Source organism: Pelodiscus sinensis, chromosome 22 (assembly GCF_049634645.1).
Source record: "Pelodiscus sinensis isolate JC-2024 chromosome 22, ASM4963464v1, whole genome shotgun sequence".
Lineage (NCBI taxonomy): Eukaryota > Metazoa > Chordata > Testudines > Trionychidae > Pelodiscus > Pelodiscus sinensis.
Window position 1 is genome coordinate 325,193 of NC_134732.1, and position 18,376 is coordinate 343,568.

An 18,376-nucleotide genomic window follows, 5' to 3' on the forward strand; every position below is an offset into this window, starting at 1 on the left:
CCCTCCCTCCTCCCCCCATTTTTGAATTGCCCTGGGTCACCAACTCTTCCTGAATTGTCAAAATGGGTCCCCATCTGGAAACGGTTGGGAACCGCTGCCCTATAGAGTTGATTCTCAGCATTCAGACCCTGAAATCTTTCTGGCAGTAAGTCAAAAGCTGAAAGATAGCCTGGATGTCTCTGAGAACACAGACACTCGAAACTAAAGCATTTGACTGTGGGCCAAACCCTGCTATATTATTTAAATGACTGCACACTTCACATTCCACACAATTTATACAATATTCTCTGGGCTCCATTCTCCAGCAAGAGTAGCAATGCCTTTCCTTACGCCAATGTGCTGCTTTGCTGTTGCACAGAAGGCATCATAAGAACCCTCTGTGCCCTACGCAGCAAGGCTTGAGACCCAGCCACACCCACTATGAAAAATGTCTCAACTCCCCTTGTTCAAACTTTGTAAGAAGGCGGGGCCAATCCCTCCTCAAGATGTGCTCACACGCTGGGCAAGGATTGCTTGGAATGACAATCAAGTTAGCTCTTTGGTGGCATCTGTGCATTACAGTTTCATCACACTGACTAATCTGGATGGTGATCAATACTTCTGTGCATTTCAATAGCACCTTCCATCAGAGAATGTGCTGTTTGTGAGCTGCTGCAATTTCAGCCTCCCCAGGCAAGGCAGAGACAGCCCCATTTTACAACTGAAGAAACAGGCTCAATATTATTAAGTGGGATGCTTAATGTCACAGAGAGTCAATAGCAGGACTGAAAAAAGACCTACCTCTCCCAACCCCCAGTTCCACACTTTAGCTACTAGATTATACTCCTTCATACCATTGTGCTTCTCGGTCCAGGTAAATGTCTTCATCAGCCGTGATGGTGACTGGAACATCCTCCATTTCCGTCTCCTCCTCACTTGACAAAATAACATTTTTGCTTGGTATAAGTTCTGTTGCCAGTGAGTGTTTGCTGGGCACTCTGTCATCGAGATCCAGATCATCTTGGAAACCAGCTACCATGGGATTCCCTCCAAAAGCCTCCCCATCACTGTAAGACACAGAAGTGTTAAAACTCTGCAGGACACATACAGATGTGCACACTCTTACTTCCAGAATGCAAATGTAGGGCTGGTATGCCAAAATAATGCAACTGGGGTCTCTGAGGGCTCTCTGTGGTTAGTCTGGGTCAGCTGAAGAGGACTGTGCACTCTCTGATCTGCCATGGAGCTCAGGCAGTGCCTGATCACCAGAGCCAGGGGTCCGTCACAGCTTAAGTGACACAATGGATTATACTGGGGGTGGAGGAGAAGGCAGAGAGCGCAGCAGGTAGCAAGTGTGTTTTGTACAACCATGTTAGGTGAGGCCTCACAGCTGCCTCATATCTTTCTATCTCAACGAAGGCTTTATGGGAACATTTCTAGTACACTGTCCAGGGTATTAGTCAATTAAAAAATAAGAACTTCATGCCATAATCCTCATGTCCTGCCATTCAAAAGTATCCTGTATTGTCAGAGTGGCAGGACGTTACCTCCAGCATTTGGCTCCCTTGTGTTACTTCTATTCTATAGTGCTTCCTGAAGGAGGCAGCTATCCTGACACCACAACAATGCTGAACATTCCCCAAATTAAATTAACCTAAGAACACATTTAAGAATGTGAAAGCCCTTAAGGCTCCCCCGACTGAACAAGGTTATGCCCCCTCAGACATCCGGACAGGGAGTTTCACTGCAGAATTATAAACTGGAAATGCTTCGCTTGATTTCTGCAGGACCTGCTGTTTTAATGCTTTCCTCAAGATCTGCTCACATGAAAATAACCTATATTCCTGATCATTTAAACTCGGGAGGCTTCATACTTCCATCCCTTATCCTACCTACTTTCTCTATTAAGTACTTTTTATTCAGAGAGAATCATTTGCTTCTTGATAGATCAACATATTATGTTGTTGTCCAACCCACACAGAGCATTCACCTTCCTGTGAAGGCGTCACTTCCAAATACAAAAAATAACATTCATGGCATGTCATGGTTAACATTTGAGAGGGTTAAAAGAAGGAGCTGGGAATGACTAATGGTCCCTCAGGCTTTCCACCTGGTTTTCTAATAGGTGTCCATCATCATTCTGATCCCCTCTATTCGATGCTCAACCTGAGATTGACCAGCTGTGGATGGTGAGAGCTGCCACATGTGCTGACTAAAGGAACAGGACTTTGGCTGATTTCATGTTGACTTGCCCAGCCTTTTCTTACAAATTTTTTACAGCCTATCATTCCCAGGTGCGCTTTATAATGAATTTGTACTTTGGAGCATGCATGATGGAGAGAACTCATTTCAAATTTGACACTGCACTTAAGAGTTGATTTCAACTGAACATTTGACTGGATCATCATTCTGGAGTCCTAATGAGACACTCTGCTTTCTAAATACTACACTGCAGCCACCAATGCTCCAGCTGAGGCAGACTACCCAGGACTAGGGATGTTAAATACTGGTTAACTGAACAGTCAATTAACCTCATGAATTCTTATTAATTAGTCGACTATTCTAGGGGCAGGGCTGGCAGCAGCGCAGGGTGGCACTGGTCCCTGTCCGGGGGAGGAATGAATTCCCAGACCCAGAGTGAGCCAGAACTGAGCCGGGATGCCTGCCCACCTGGCTCCTTAATACACTTTAAATTCAGATTCACAGCAAGGGGTAGGTCTCAGATCCGGCATGAGCCAGGACTGAGTCGTGCTCCTGGCCAACTTGCTAAAAAATTTACTGGCAAGAGGGTCTGGAAGGGAGGGAAATGCATGTAGTCTATAGCATTAGCCGATAAGCTTTTGCTTATCGTTGGCTCCTGAACATTAGGAGGTGTTGGCTCCTGAGCATTAGGAAGATGCTGTCCCCCAGGCTGAGTAGGTTGCCATTGCAGCTCTCAGACCACACCAGACTCCTAAACGGCTGTAATTGTCTCCTGAACTCTGATCTCTCAAATACCAGGACACAGCATCACCTCAGGCTAGTCCCACAAAAACAAGTTCAAACATGGCACAGGGTTTGGAGAGGGGAGGCCTTTTCAAAGAGAAGTTTCTAAGCACTAAAAGGAACAGGAGTGGACTTCCCCTTGAAATGCATCAAAAAGAAAATGGAAGTGTCCTAGAAACGATGCTGCCCCATGGTTTTATTTTCATATGCTACTGGTGATGTGATGTGTTCTAGAAACCTCACTCTCTAAAGGACTTGAATACACAGCAGTAGAGCAAAGTGATCATCTCCACATGTAACGCAAATGTAAAGAAACTGGACCCATTGTTAGCTTCTACACAGATCACCGACCTGAAGCTTAACAGCAAAGCAAGGACATGAAAATGTGTAAAGAAATCATTGCTGCAATACAAACAACCGTCTGACAATGCAAATTAGCATCAGCTTAGGGCACTGACTCTTCAGTTGGAAGGAACTCACAAAGATGCAAAAATAAGCAAGCTGCGTAAGTTTCAACAGCCCCTGGTAACCTGCCACACCTACATTGATCCTGAGCTAACATACACCTATGTGTACACACTATGCACCAAGTAAGGATTGCTCTTTGAGAAGGATGGGATGCAAGACAAACTCTGCTGACATTAACCCAAAGAACATGCTTGGTGAGGGCCCTCATATTTACAGTAACCATATTTTCTGAACCAAAAATGGGGACACATTAGCCATGCCCTTGAACCTTTAGGCCCTGCCCCCCTGCCACAGGAAGTCCCACCCCTGGAGGTAGTACTTCCAGGGTCAAGATGGACAGATGACCAGAAGTAAAAGGTGTCAAGTGACCCCTCTAAGAACTCCTCCCACCATCCTCTACCAATAGGGATGGGTTTGGGCACCATAGGAATCCCCCATGCAACTATACTGCAACTGCATTAACTCAGGTCCCAGACCTAGGGTACCATGACAGTGCAGTGCTAGGGGTCCAACCTCTATCCAAGATGAGATCCAGGATCTGAGACCTATTACTTTGCAGTGTAGATGCAGCCCCATTTCACTCAGGACCTGGGAGTCATCCAGAACTGTCCCACAATTTCATGGGACAACTGCCATAGCCCTCTTAATGGCTGATGCTTACTGTTTCCAATTAACTGGTAATTGAAGGGGGGCTGCAGCAGCTCCCTACCTGCTGCAGGCAGAGGGCCGCTCCAGCCCCGCAGAGGACCCACTGAAGACAGGGGTCACTTGTCCAGAGCAGCCACTGTCTGTGGGGAATCCAGAGATCCTGCAGGCAGGGACTGCACCATTGTCCAGAGCAGCCTCTCTCCGTGGAGAGTCCAGCTTGCTGTGGACAGGGGCTGCTCCAGCGGGGGCTGGGAGCTGGTGGCAGCCCCGGTGTGATCTAACATTAACTGGTTAACTGAACAATGGCAATTTACATCCCTAATGGGATGGACTGCAACTGCATTTTTTGAAGTTACCACAAAACTATCAAGTGTCTTTTGTTTCCACAGGTCAGAATGACAATACTGAACTAACCATGACAATTACAGGGTGGAGAAGACCATGTCACTAACCCTCACCACCACTGCTTGAAAGGTAAATTTCCTGTGGAGATCAGTGGGGCTAGGCTATTTTATATGTAAAGCTACTGAGAAATGTATATGTCAATATCGTGTTGGCAATGCCTATATTATGTAAATACCACCTAATAATAATTGCCAAATGAGACCACTTCCCAGCCTGCTTACAAAGGGCCTGATCCAATTTTAACTTTAAGCCAGGATTGGGCCCAAAGCAATCTGTTGATATTACTAAAGAAGATCCAGTTAACATTAGGCACCCTTCAAAAATATAAGGGACCAATCAGTAAAAGCCCCACTGCCTGGTAGAGGTGATCTTTGAAGAAAATTGGAGAGACTTTGAATTGACTTGTGATAGCAGCGCTTTCTCTCACCGGATGTGGGGTCTTTAGCACAGGTTTCACTTTGTGTGTCAGAATAACTCAGAAATGCATTGTCATAGCTAACTCTATTCAGTCCTGCAGGGGACCGCGCGGTGCTGAGGCAGGTGGTGGTGGTGGCTCGCCAGGTGGCACGCTGGACCGTGGGGAACTCTGGAAACCGTGTACCACTGGAAGCCACCCCAGCTGCCCGAAAGCAAAGTGCCAAGGCAGGGAACCGCCTACATGCTTGGGGGGGAAGGGGGAGAACTGGTGATGCTGTGCCGCACTAGGGGAAGCTCTGCCAGGTTGTGGGGGGGTAGGGGAGGGAAATGGTGGTGCACACAGCCATTTCTACTTGCTGCTTCTCTGCAAGCTGGATGTGGCAGGGCTTTTCAGGACATTTTAGTACTTGATGGGAATGCCGGGACATCGTATTTAAATTTGGGACTGTCCCGGGATGTATGGTCGGCGTACATATAATGAGCTTCAGTGACATGTGGGGAAAACTATTTCAAATTCTGAGTGTACTGCTTTCAGCTCAGAGGCTGATCTCTTATGTACCTTCCCCTGCAGAGTGTAAACAATCTCCTCCCACCACTTCCATTTAGGAGCTATAGAAACAGAGGGGAAGGAACTGGAATCTAATTCAGCAAGGAAGTTGGAGAAAACTTGTGCTGTGGGGCAGGAGTGGTGCAAACATGTGCCAGGGCAAGAGAAGGCCCCAGCATGAAGGCAACCCTGTCCTCAATTCCCCTTACTCTCAGCACAGCTGGGTGACACTACTGACAGAGTGATCACGAAGGGGTGTGTGAGGGAAGAGGGGGGTGGAGGACGATGGATAAGTTTAGTTATACAGATCTAAGGGTACGGAAAGATAATTAGGAGGCTAGTAAAGATAAAAGCGCTGTTTCTATCCTGCTTCTCTTCCTCGACCTCAGTTTCTTTCCTCCTTACCTGTCACTTTCATTGTGGTCCTTAGTCCTTGGTATCCCCTTGTCTTTCTGAGGGTTTGGATCTTCCAGAAAACTGCGGTCCAGGCTGTCCTCTGGAATAAAGTCCTCCACACTCTGTACTTTTTCAGGAACTTCACTGGGGGGAATAGTAGCAGCATCTGTAGATGGGACAGTGATCAAGTAACACACCACAGAACAGTTTTGCATAAATGGTGCCCAGCTAGTGTGACAGAGAATTCACTCCCCATAGCAGCTCAAATGCAACGCAGCTCTAACATGCTGAGGGCCACTTCTGTGTGTCGACATGTAGCTAACAGCTACAGAAGTCTTGGACATTTGCTGCTACTCCTGGGGGATTCTGTGCTCCTGCAGGAAAGGTCCACCCCCACAGATTTACTATTGTTCCCTCCAGAAAGTGGAAGGAGGCTAAGGGAAGGAAGGGACAGGGAAATGACAATGTGCACAGGTTTGGGGGACATGCCTCCTCCAAACAGAGGCAAGGAACAGGGGGCACATGGGGTGATGTGCCACTGCCTCCCCCCCATTTTTTGCAAGGACAGAGGTGCCCTGCTGAAGGAGGCAGTCTCTTCCAACTCTGCAGCTGAACGCAGCCTTCTGGGTCTTAGTTACTTGGGTTCCCTTTCCGTGTGCTGGCTGGGCAAGAGGGGTGGGAGAAGGGTGGAACAGGGAAGGGCGATGGGAATTTGGGAGTGAGGAGAGGGGATGGAGAAGAAAAGGGTTTGTGGAGTCACGGGGGAAGCAGGAGCCCAGATGAAGCATCCTCTCAGCAGCAACTAGGGTCCCTCCATTAAACAGGCCCATCGAACCCTCCCCCTAAAAAGCCCTATCCTCTTACAAGCCCCCAACCAGCTGTACCTGAATCCCTCCACCCCATCAAGCTCCACTTCCCAGATTCCCCCCCCAAGTGCCCACATCCAGACTGCCCTGTCAAACCTCATCTCTCTACACCCAGACCCTTTCTATACCATCTGTCTTGATCCCACTCATGAGATGTGGGGCTTGCCTCCCCCACTCCCCGTAGCCGCACAAGCTGGCACTGGTGCTCCAGCTACACAGGCACAGTGGCTTGGGGTGGGGGGGAGAGAAGTACATAGAAAGGGAATCCCTGAGCTTCACAGACCCAGGCAAGACAAGTGATCGGTTGAATGCTGGCTCTGCCTGGCAGCAGGGAGGAAGTTGCTTTGCGCACTGCAGGGGGACACTCCCAGCAGGCACTGCCCCCAGCATTCCCATTGGCTGGGAATCACAGCCGAACCCAAAAAAGGTTCCCCACACCAGCCCCTAAGTATTACATATAATAAGGGCTTGTCTCCATTATGCCAGGGATCAACGCTGCAACGACTGACCCACTAGTCAATGTATTGTGCCTGCTTAGACACGATAAATCAATCTCCAAGTGCTCTCCCGTTGATGCCAGTACTCCACCAGCACAAGAAGAGTAGCCGGTGTCGATGGGAAAGCAGCCTTCTGACTTTATCACATGCAAGATGCCACAGTGAGCATGTCAACTTCTGTTATGCTATTTGCACTGTTGGAGTAGATCAACTGCGGGGGTTAGCATAGACAAGGCATTACAGTTACTTTAATAGATCTTATCTGTAGAGCATTCATTGAATTTCTCCTGTATTCATCTTCACCCCAAATTCTTAATGCAAAAAAAAAAAAGCAATGCTCAATCAGATACAGAAAAACATGAAATGTGCAACTATATCCACTTTTATTTGCAGCATCCTTTAAGATGAACAATGACTTTTTCCTGATTGCCCTAGTGCAAGTTTTCCTAACGGAGCAGAGCCTAACATGGCTTTTTATTTGCTTTCTTGCTTGGTCAACAGCACCATCAACAACAGGGAATAACTTTTTTAAAATTGATGCTGCAGAATTTGTATGTACAGCTCAAATTTTCTTTGGAAGATCTGATAAAAGCACACTGTGGGTTTCTGAAAATTAAGTGTGACAAAACAATGAATAAAAGGTGACAGTTCTGAGACTGGTGTGCATCTGCTTTTCCTAATGATCCCTATGCCTCTCTGCATTCAATTCCACATGATTTTACTTCCAGTGTAAACTGTGAAGCAGATGGACAGCAAGATATGGCCAGTTTGCATTTTCACTTTTTCGGACAAAGCATAAAAAGACCTACAAATCAGGAGTTTCCAACGTTCCTTCCTTCTCCCTATTTCCTGCTTCCAGGGAACTGGCTCAGGTAAGAAGAGTTATGAAACTGAAATTGGTGGGTTTTGTCATAATTGATCCAGGAGATAGGACATGTACACAATTAAAACTGAACAGTGTTTTGTCTAAACTTAAGCATGCATTTTGAGTGCCGCCTCCTTTCTGTGGGTGTCTTGATAGCTTTATGAACTCCTTAGAATGACAGTTTGAAGGAGGAGGTTATTTAGCAAAGGATGACTCAAAACCATGTCATGCTAATAACCGCTAGGCTGTGGGAGCTCCAGTCAGCCTTGTAAGCAAAGCGAATGTGATGGGCAAATTAAGGTCTTGCTCAGTAGAAATGAAAGCAATGAAGAGCCCTTAATGCCTTCGTACTGGGACTCTGTCTGATACTGGTTCTCCATGACCTTTGTAATACTTTGCTCTGCTGTTTAACAGCAGTAAGACCTAACCATGGGCCCCTTTCCTCCACATACCAATTGTGCTAGAGCATATTTCCCCAGAGGGTTATCTGATACTGAGCCAGCACAGAGTTGAAGTTGTGAGAGCATTTCACATTTCTGGCTGAATGATCATGTTCCTTGAATACAAGTGTGATGGGGTGAACAAAGCCTGACCTCTCTGCTGGAGGCCTTTCAGCACTCTGGCCAGCAGCAGGAGCAGTAGAGAGGTCCTCTGAGCAGAACCAAGGGGCAGCCTCTGCTGCAGCCAATCAGGGTGCATCAGGCTGATATAAAAGGAGCTGCTAGGCCAGGGCCTGTCAGTTCCTTCCTGGAGCTTCACCAAGGCAGACCTCAGTGCTGATTGGGGGAACACTAGCACTCTGGGCAGCTCTGAGTGGGAGCTGGGGAAGTACCTGGTCAGAGACAGGTCCTGCGGCTGAAGGCTAGCCAAGAAGCCAAAGATAACCCTGCAGAACCCCGGAGAAGGGGAACGCAAGAAACAAGGCCCTAGAGAATGGCTGGATGGAACAGCATCCTGGAGAAGTGGCCCAGGGATGTGACAGCAACTAATTACTTGAAACTCAGCAGGTACCTGCTACTTGTGGGGTCCCTGGGCCGGGACCTAGAGGAGTGGGCGGACCAGGGTCCACCTCAGCCCCCTGCAAGCCGCACCTGGGTGGGGGAGGGAGAGAGAAGAGGCCTGATCTCTGGCCACTTACTGGATGCTGCCTTGCCCACAGACAGGTGAGTAGACTGTAAGACTCCACTCAGCCACCAAAGGGGGCTTGCCTGAAGGGTGGAACCCTTTACAACAAATATTAGGCTATTTTGTTATGTTTTGCAGCTGCCTTACTTACATACAAGTAGTGGCTGCACGGATTTCTATTACCATGTTGATTTTTTTTGTGAGTGGCACAGGCCCAGCAGAGGGAAGGAAACATTCTAACTCAGAATGTGACCATTTTATTACTTTCCACATCTGCCCCCCTTTGCCCCAAGCCTTGAAGAGCATCATTACAGCCAGCAAGCTGCAGGAAGGAGTCCCATTCAGAGACTAGCATTAGCACTGCTGGAGGAACAAGGCAAATCAAGCAAGGCAGCTAGAAGAAAAGAACAAAGCAACTGTAGTACTCTTTTGATTTATACTGAACACGAGCCTTGCACTGCTAAGACACAAGGGCTGTCTGCTCTGCCTCCAACAGGGAACAGAAGGAATACACCAAAGAAATAGAGACAAAAGGGAAAGGCAATATTATAAGCATGCCCATGTACACACCACCAGACAGCAAAATCCAGATTATCTCTGTATCCGCACCTACCTGGCTGGGAAGGAGACGTCTCTGGTGCCGGTGATGTTCCAAAGAGGCGGGAGATAATGCTGCGTTTCTGCAGTGGGACTGCAACAGGCATTGCTGGGGAGGCTGTGGCGGGGGGTGATGTGTATGGTGGCTGAGCCTCTAGTAGAAGCATTGGTGACAAGGATGGTGGAGGCTCAGGAGATGCTGTTGTGTTGGCAGGAAGCTGCTGAGGTGGTGGTGGCTGGGGGGTACCAGGACTAGAACTGTCTGTTGATGTGCAGCTGGGAGGTACTATGGGTGACTGGGAGCCAGAGGAAGGGCTCTGTCCATTAGTTGTCATTGGGGATGCATGTCCACGACTTCGGGCTTCCATCATTTCAAGGAAGCTGCAGGAGAAAGTGATTGCAGATATAAGGACTGGACCACCACACTTCATGGGGTCTCAGTACAACACTGTGTTTCTCTGGCTGCAGCCTAAGGCTAGCAGCCAAGAGAGCAGGGTTCCAAGCTCAGTGCTGCCAACAACTTCCTGGGAACCTTAGACAAGTCATTTCCCCTCTCTGCACTTAACTTATCCCAACTGCGGATTTCTTCTCCAGAGCAGCTGCAGATACTGATTTCGGGGACATACCCTGACCAAACTTCTCCGAGGGTGGAGGAGGGTGGACAAAGCCTGACCTCCCTGCTGGAGGCCTTTCAGCACCCAATGGGGTCCAAAGGCTAATCAGTGTTAGAGAAAGTGCAGTGACCTCCTTTGATGGAAAGCAGCAAACTGCAAAAAGCATTAATACCTACAGGTCATCATTCCATGCTTGTACAGTAAGTTCTCTGGCACGGGTTTCCAGGAGGAAACCCTATACAGACATGTTACCCTCAGACTGTAGATTCCAACCTTTTCACTGCTGTGGCACACCCTGATACCTTTAAGCATTTGAAGTATATCACCATATTCTCTTCAGAATATTCATGAGCCAATCCAGAACAAGGGTAGTAGGGTTAAAATAAAATAGCCATGGCTGCTAATGTTACATCTAGAATTGTCAACAGTAGAAACTAACATTAAAGCTAAATATAAAAACTCTGGACAAAAGCACACTCAAAGTCACACATTTTGAGAATAATATTTTGGGATGAGCTGCGATTCATTGTTTCTTCTCATTTCCAAAATAAGTCTCTCCTCTGATCTCTGCCAGACAAGGCAAAGTACTGGGATACCCACCCTCCCTGCAAATTAATACAGACACTGAACCACTGCAGCTCTGGGAGGATGCTGTTCTAGAGCACAGCACCCAGGAAACCAACCCCCAAATGGGATCAAAACCTAAGCCACCTTAAAAGCTGGTTTCAGCACATCTTGAGGTGCAGGGAAGGCAGAGGCATAGTGGGGGAATGGTAAAAAGCCGGGAATCAACTGATTCCTGACTTGCGCCCAGTCCCAGATGCTGCATCTCTGCTTTTTAAACGTATTAAAAGCTGCCATTTAACATCCCTAGTATAAACAGTAAGATTTAAGTGGCTGCAAGTGAAAACAGACAGATCAAAGTAAGTTACTAAATTAATAGAAAATGCATAGCCAGTTCTAATTCACTAAAAAACTTATTGCATACAAATTCTTACCCTAAAGAACTGTTCTTATGTCAGCCATAATCTTCAAGTCAGAGAAACTCTTTTATTCTGACTTGGGTCTCCAGTGCTGTTTGTATCCTACTGTGCCAGGCCGTTCCCCAGGCCAGAGACAAAGGGCCAAATGCTTCCTATTGCATAGACTTCCCCCAGTGCAGGAACCTTTTGTTTTATATCCTTCCTTCAATGGAAAAATGCCAGGGTCAAAATGGAATCCCAGTACTAGGTGGCAGGTCTTCCTAGGACCAACCACTTTCTGGACTTAAAGGACAAACCAGTTAACACATGTCAGATTGGAGAGAGGTAAACAGTCCCTAGGGGTCTGTACTATTTAATATATTCATAAATTATCTGGGGAATAAAGGATAAACAGATGGTAAAATCTGCAAATGATACAACACTCTGGGCACCGCATTTCAAGAAAGACGTGGAGAAATTGGAGAGGGTCCAGAGAAGAGCAAAAAGAATGATTACAGGTCTAGAGAACATGGCATATGAAGGAAGGCTGATAGAACTGGGTTTGTTTAGTTTAGAAAAGAGAAGATTGAGAGAGGACATGATTGCAGTTTTCAGGTATCTAAAAGGGTGTCATGAGGAGGAGGGAGAAAACTTGTTCATCTTGGCCTCTGAGGATAGAACAAGCAGCAATGGGCTTAAACTGCAGCAAGGGAGGTTTAGGTTGGACATTAGGAAAAAGTTCCCAACTGTCAGGGTGGTCAAACACTGGAATAAATTGCCAAGGGAGGTTGTGGAATCTCCATCTCTGGAGAGATTTAAGAGTAGGTTAGATAAATGTCTGTCAGGAATGATCTAGACAGTATTTGGTCCTGCCATGAGGGCAGGGGACTGGACTCGATGACCTTTCGAGGCCCCTTCCAGTCCTAGGATTCTATGATTAACACTCATCAAGACAGGTAAGTTCCAGGCAGACTGCAAAGAACTATAAAAGGATCTCACAAAACAGGTGATGGGGCAACAAAATGGCAGATTAAAGTCAAAGTTGATTGATGTACAGTGGAAAACAATCCCAACTACACATATAACATGATAGGGTCTAAATCAGCTGTAACTACTCAAGAAAGATCTTGGGAGTCACTGTGGAGAGTTCTCTGAAAACATCTAGCCAATGTGCAGCAGCAGTAAAAAAACCTAAGAGAATGTTGAGTATCATTTAAAAAGGGATCGAGAATAAGACAAAATATCATATTGCCTCTGTATAAATCCATGGGCAGAGTACACCTACATCTTGAATATTGCACGAAGATGCCCTATCTCTAGAAAGATATATTGAAATTGGAAAAGGTGTTGTAAAGGGCAACGTAAATGATTAGGGATATGGAACTGCTTCTGTACGAGGAGAGGTAAGAAAGATTCGGACTTCATTTTAGAAAGGAGACAACTAATCATGTAGAGACATGATTGAGGTCTATAAAATCATGACTGATGTGGAGAAAGGAAATAAGGAAGTGCTATTTACTTCTTCACATAACACAACCATTACAGTGTCATCAAATGAAATAGACAGCAGGTTTAAAAAGAAACCAAAGGAAGTATTTATTCCCACAATGCATAGTCAACCTCTGGAACTACTTGCCAAAGGATGTTTTGAGGGCCAAGACTAATAAATTCATGGAGGACAGGTCCATCAATAGCTATCTGGTGCACCTGGCATTAGACAGGATACTGGGCTAGACCGATCTTTGATCTGACCCAGTATGGCCGTTCTTATGTTAGCACAGACACAACCTCCCATGCTGAAATGGATTGATTGATCATTCATGTAGATACTGAATAGCATTGGCAAGAGAGCACTCCCTTGTGAGAAGTCATTTTTCTGTTGCCACCAACAATGCCACATCTTGCATAGCTGGACACAAACATCAGTTTTCCAACAGAGGCTAACTGCTGTATGGGGCAGTTATGGGCGGCAGGTTAGTATAATTTTTGGTGGTGCCCCATTAGCCACGCCCCCATTAACCACACCTCTGGAGGTAACACACTCGGGACTAGATGGACACATAACCAGAAGTAAAAGGTGTCATGTCACCCCTCTTGAAGGGCTTTTCCCACCATCCTCCTACCAACAGGGATTAATTTGGCCCCACCAAACCCCCCTGCATGCAGCTATCCTGCAGTTGCTTAACCCAACGTGTGTGGCATTAACTCGGGGGCAGAAAGCTGGGGGAAGTGTTCCCTCTAAGGCTATGTCTACACTCGCAGCTTCTTGTGCAAGTACAGCCATTCTTGCACAAGAACCCACAGAGCAGCCACACTGCCCGCCTGCTCTTGCGCAAAGAAATTTACAGTACGGCGTGGTAAGAGAGGGCGTCTTGCGCAAGAGTTATGCTTTTTTCTAACAGGTGTAAGCTCTCTTATGCAAGAGGGCAGTGTGGATGCTTGGCAGGGATTTCTTGCGCAAGAAACCCCTATGGCTAAAATGGCCATCGGAGCTTTCTTGGGCAAGAGAGCGTCCACACTGCCATGGATGCTCTTGCGCAAAAGCACAGCTCACACATGGCAGCGTGGACGAGTTCTTGAGCAAGACTTCTTGCACAAGAACCCTTGTACAAGAAACCGCCAGTGTAGACACAGCCTAAGAGTTTCCTCCCACGAGCAGAATGAATTTTGTGTTGTGCACCAGTACTGAGTTCATGTGGCTTGTTTGGATGTGCCACTGTGGCACCCAAGTTATTAATAAATATTTTTAAACCTTTGCCTTTTCTCTCTGCTGCCATGTCTCCTCCCCTTGTTCCATCAGCTCCCCTGGTGCCTGCTCCTCCCCCTCCTCTGTTCTCCTGACTCCTGCCCTCAGCCCTCCTGCGACCTGCCCCCCTCCATCAGCCCATCTCTCCAGTAGCCCCACTCTGATAATGTGAACTACCCCTCCTTATCCCCTCTCCTAACACCTCCCCTGCCTCTCTCCTCTGGTGCTGTCCCTCCCCTGCATGTGTCTGCCCTTCTGCTTCACCCCCAGAATCCCCTGGCACCTGCACCTTCCTGGTGCCTCCCCCTTCCCTCACTGCCCCTGCCCCCTTTTTCCCTGATGTCCACCCTCTCACCATCCTCTGCCCCCGTTCCTCTCATGCCCCTGTGCCCTCACACGACTTGCTCCATCCCCACCTTCCTCATGCCCACCCCTTCTTTCAAGCCTTCTCCCAGCACCTCTCCCTCCCCCCTCTAGCCTCCACTGCCCTTACTCTCTCCTCTCCCAGCATCACCCTGTCCCCCCTCCCACTGACACCTCTCTCCTCCTGCCCTTTTCCTCATTGTCTTCACTTGGTCCCCTGGCATTTGTCTCTCCTGCACCCTGTCCCTTGGTGCCTTCCCCTTTCTTCTCCTGCCCCTCCCCCCCAGCACAAGCCCCTTCCTTACTATTTTTCCCCTTCCCCTCCCCAACCTTCTGCCTTCCAGTTTGCAAGGCTGGAGTATGTGGAGCTGCTCCAGCTGCTGGCCCAGGGCCAGGTGGAAGGTCTCCAAGAGACACGAGACCATAGTAATCATAGAGCCCCAACACTCTGAGCAGGACCCGCACACGGAGGCACCGGAAGCCACGTTTATCCTCCAGGTTCAACATGCCACCTGCCCGGGAAGTGTAGTTCCCCAGAGCAAGCTGTGTGGGGCCGAATTGGTGACTCCTGGTTGAGTCTGATGCCTTAGGGTGGAGGAGAAGCCATATCCCGTCCTCTGAGCGTGTTGTGGACCTGCAGCCAGATTCACTCGCGCTTCACTGGGACCATGCGCGGGACTGACAGTGTCCCAGGATCAGCATGTGCCAGGGTCAGTCCCGCTCCCCGCCGACCCATTTGCTCCCCCCCGCTGCTTTCCCTGACCCTTCCCAACCAGCACTGTTGCCCCCAACACCCTCCCAGCCACCCCTGCTTCCTGCCGCCCAGTTCTCCTCCTCCCAATCTCCCCAGGCCAGCCCTGCAGCCTCCAATCCCCCCACCCCCATCTCCTCCAGCCAGCCACATTGCCCCTCCCCTCCCATCTCCCCAGGCTAGCTACACTGCCCCCGCCTGCTGGCCCCACCCCGCCCCGCATCTCCCCTGCACAGCCACGCTGCCACGCCCCTCCCGGCCAGCCCTGCCCCCCTCCTGGCCAGTATTTTTTCCCTGGGTGGGCTCTGAGCAGCAGGCCCCCACCATGTGGGCAGCTCCAGAGCCCGGCTGCCAGCAGCCCAGCTCGGGGCAGAGCCTAGAGTGCAAGGAGCAGCTGCTGTAGCCCTGCCCAGCCAGGCACTCCTTCCGACGCAGCGCGGACCGGCCAGTGGTGAGACTCCGGGGCCCCAGCACAGAGGGAGCGGCTCTCAGGCTTGGGGGCGCACGAGCAGCTGCTGGGGTGCAGGCGGGCGAGTGGCACTGGTGAGGAAGGGAGCCCGGCCACCCCCCTCCCCCTGTGAGCGGCTCCTCTCCGGTGCGGCTCTAGCGACGGCATACAGCGGCCAGAAGTAGGGGTACAAAGGCTGGGGGGGGGGGCACGCACACAAGCGGGGCGGGGGAGTTGCGGGGGTGTGCACAGGAGGGGGTGGCTGGCCGCAGGGGGCACACGGGCGGTAGGGAGGGGCCGCACTCACCCAAAAGCCTCCCGCGTCCTCCACCAGCTTCATGGTGTGCGGCCCTGGCTTTTGAAGTGCCAGGGGCTGTCAGAGCATGCGCAGCATCGCCGAGGCGCACTGGGCTGTGCAGGTTCTTACGCCGCGGCCACCGGCATCTTCTTGCAGGGGGGAAGGGCAATATTCAGAGCTGGGGGAAGAGACCCAGCTCCAAATATTGGTGGAGCAGGGCCCCCGGCTCTAAATATTGCTGGAGCCTGGGCACCACGGGCCCATATAACTCGCCGCCCATGGGGGCAGTGATCTTCTATCATGTTTAATATTTTAATGAGTATCCTTCAGTGATTCACTGCATCATGCAGCTGATGGATTGAACATGGTACCTGTTACTATGGCCTTTTCAAATCTCTGATGTACTGAATGATGTTCAGCAGAAGCCATCTTGCTTTGGGATTAGGTGCGTTTCAACAAGTGGTGATCGGTGGTTCAAGATGAAGTGACACAGCAGTAGTACAGGCCTGAATTTCTTTGGCTTCACTGAGTCCTTCCCCCAACTCCCAGAGTGCCATAATATATGCTTGTTGCCAGATCTTGGGTACTTTGTTTTAAGCTAAGCTCACGTGAAATAACTTGAGTAACCAGTTTTTTGTTGCTGGTATGCTGTGTTGATTAGCTTACTAAGCTAATCATCAAGACCAGTACCCTTGACATTTTTGAAGTTATTAATTCTGGAGGATAATTCAGTCACTGTGTACTGTGCCCCAAATTATGGATCTCCTGGTCGCCATCTCCTGATGAAAAGTGCTACATAAAGAGCTAGGAATTATTAAAATCCCCATAATTTCGTGTTGGGAAAAGAGGGTAACCACAAGTTATCTTACAAATATGCCATATATGGAATTCTTATTTATCACCTGATAAATTAACTTAATAGCAGCCTACTTCAAGCCAGTAAGATTTCCCCCATCCTTTGATTTTATACAACAGTATTTGCAACCCTCTTTCCTTTATGCAAATGCTCATGTGAGAACTATTCACAGAAAGAGAAAGGGGATATCACATTTCTTTTGAACATGTCTGATGGCTATCCTGAAAGTTTTTGGTGTTTGAGTCATCCAATGAGAGCGCAGATATTCCTTGTTTCTTAACTGGCTAATCACAATGCAAATAGCAAATTCTCAAAGTCTCTCAGAAAATAGTCTGCAAGTAGCCTATAGCCTGAAATATGTGCAGGTAAACTGAATAATTCAAAATGACCAGATTCAGAATGCACATCTTTTTAAGGATAATTTAGAAACTGAAAATGGACTTAAATCCAACTCTAGTAGAACTGGGAAACAAAGTGGGGAAGCAATCAAGTGGTGGGGAACAGGTGCAACAGCAGAGACTAAGAAGAGGACAGGGAGACATGCAAATGTGTATTTATCATGCAAGTCAAAGCCATACAGGAGATAAAGTACATCAGTGGTCCCCAATGTGGTGCCTGCGGGTGCCATGGCACCTGCCAGGCCATTTCTGTGTGCCCACCGAGTGGTCGGGGCCGGCCCCTCCCCCGGGAGTGCAGCACAGGGGTGGTGCCAGCCCCGGGGGCGCAGCATGGGCGGCCCTGCCCCCAGGCATGCAGTGTCCTAGGGCTGTTCCAGCCCCAGGTGTGCAGTGTATGGGCATCCCTGCCCCTGGGTGCACAGCGTATGGGCATCCCTGCCCCTGGGTGCACGGCGTATGGGCATCCCTGCCCCTGGGTGCACGGCGTATGGGCATCCCTGCCCCTGGGTGCATGGCACAGGATTGGTGCCAGCCCTGGGCACGTGGCGTATGGGAAGCCCCATCCCGGGCGTGCGGTGCAGGAGAGGTGCCAGCCCCGTGAGTGCGGCGCATGGGTCGCACTGGCACTGGGCACATGGCGTATGGATAGTCCTGCCCCCGGGTGTGTGTGCAGCCCCGCCCCTGGGTACCCGGCGCATGAGTGGCCCCGCCCCGGGTGCCCGGCAGCCCCAAAAGGTTGGGGACCACTGAACTACATGAATTGAATGTCTGTTGTATGCCACCTTGTGTTTTCTTTGATAACTGCATGTTGGTGCATCACTGTCATGAGCTGGGGTCATCTGTTCTGTTCCCAGTTGCGTCAAGTACATCAATACAAACGGACAAAACTTAGATTGCTGTTTGGGCCCATGTGTATTTCAAATAGGACACTATCAGTTTTCTTGATCCTTTACCCACTATATGGAGGGAAAATATCAACTGAGATGTGGCTATTTAAGAGATTTCACCAAACACTGATATGCCAGGTGACAGTCTCCCCTCCCCCACACTTTATGAAAACTAGATTATGACTATAAATATGCATAATTCAAAGATGCTTTAGACAAAATACCTCATGTAACTTACCAATTTTAATGTTACAATCT

The 18,376-nt window shown here is 48.9% G+C and overlaps 1 protein-coding gene across 3 annotated transcripts in view; it reads right to left on the reverse strand.

The window, feature by feature from the left end:
- Window positions 1–18,376, reverse strand: part of RABL6 (RAB, member RAS oncogene family like 6) — a 92,194-nt gene that overhangs the window by 13,674 nt on the left and 60,144 nt on the right. For all 3 annotated transcript variants that reach the window (XM_075905805.1, XM_006117347.2, XM_006117345.2), the window contains 3 exons: window positions 9,812–10,176; window positions 5,855–6,011; window positions 834–1,046 (listed from right to left, as the gene is read on the reverse strand). In XM_075905805.1, coding sequence (XP_075761920.1) covers window positions 834–1,046; window positions 5,855–6,011; window positions 9,812–10,176 — 735 coding nt within the window. The remainder of the gene's footprint in view (window positions 1–833; window positions 1,047–5,854; window positions 6,012–9,811; window positions 10,177–18,376) is intronic.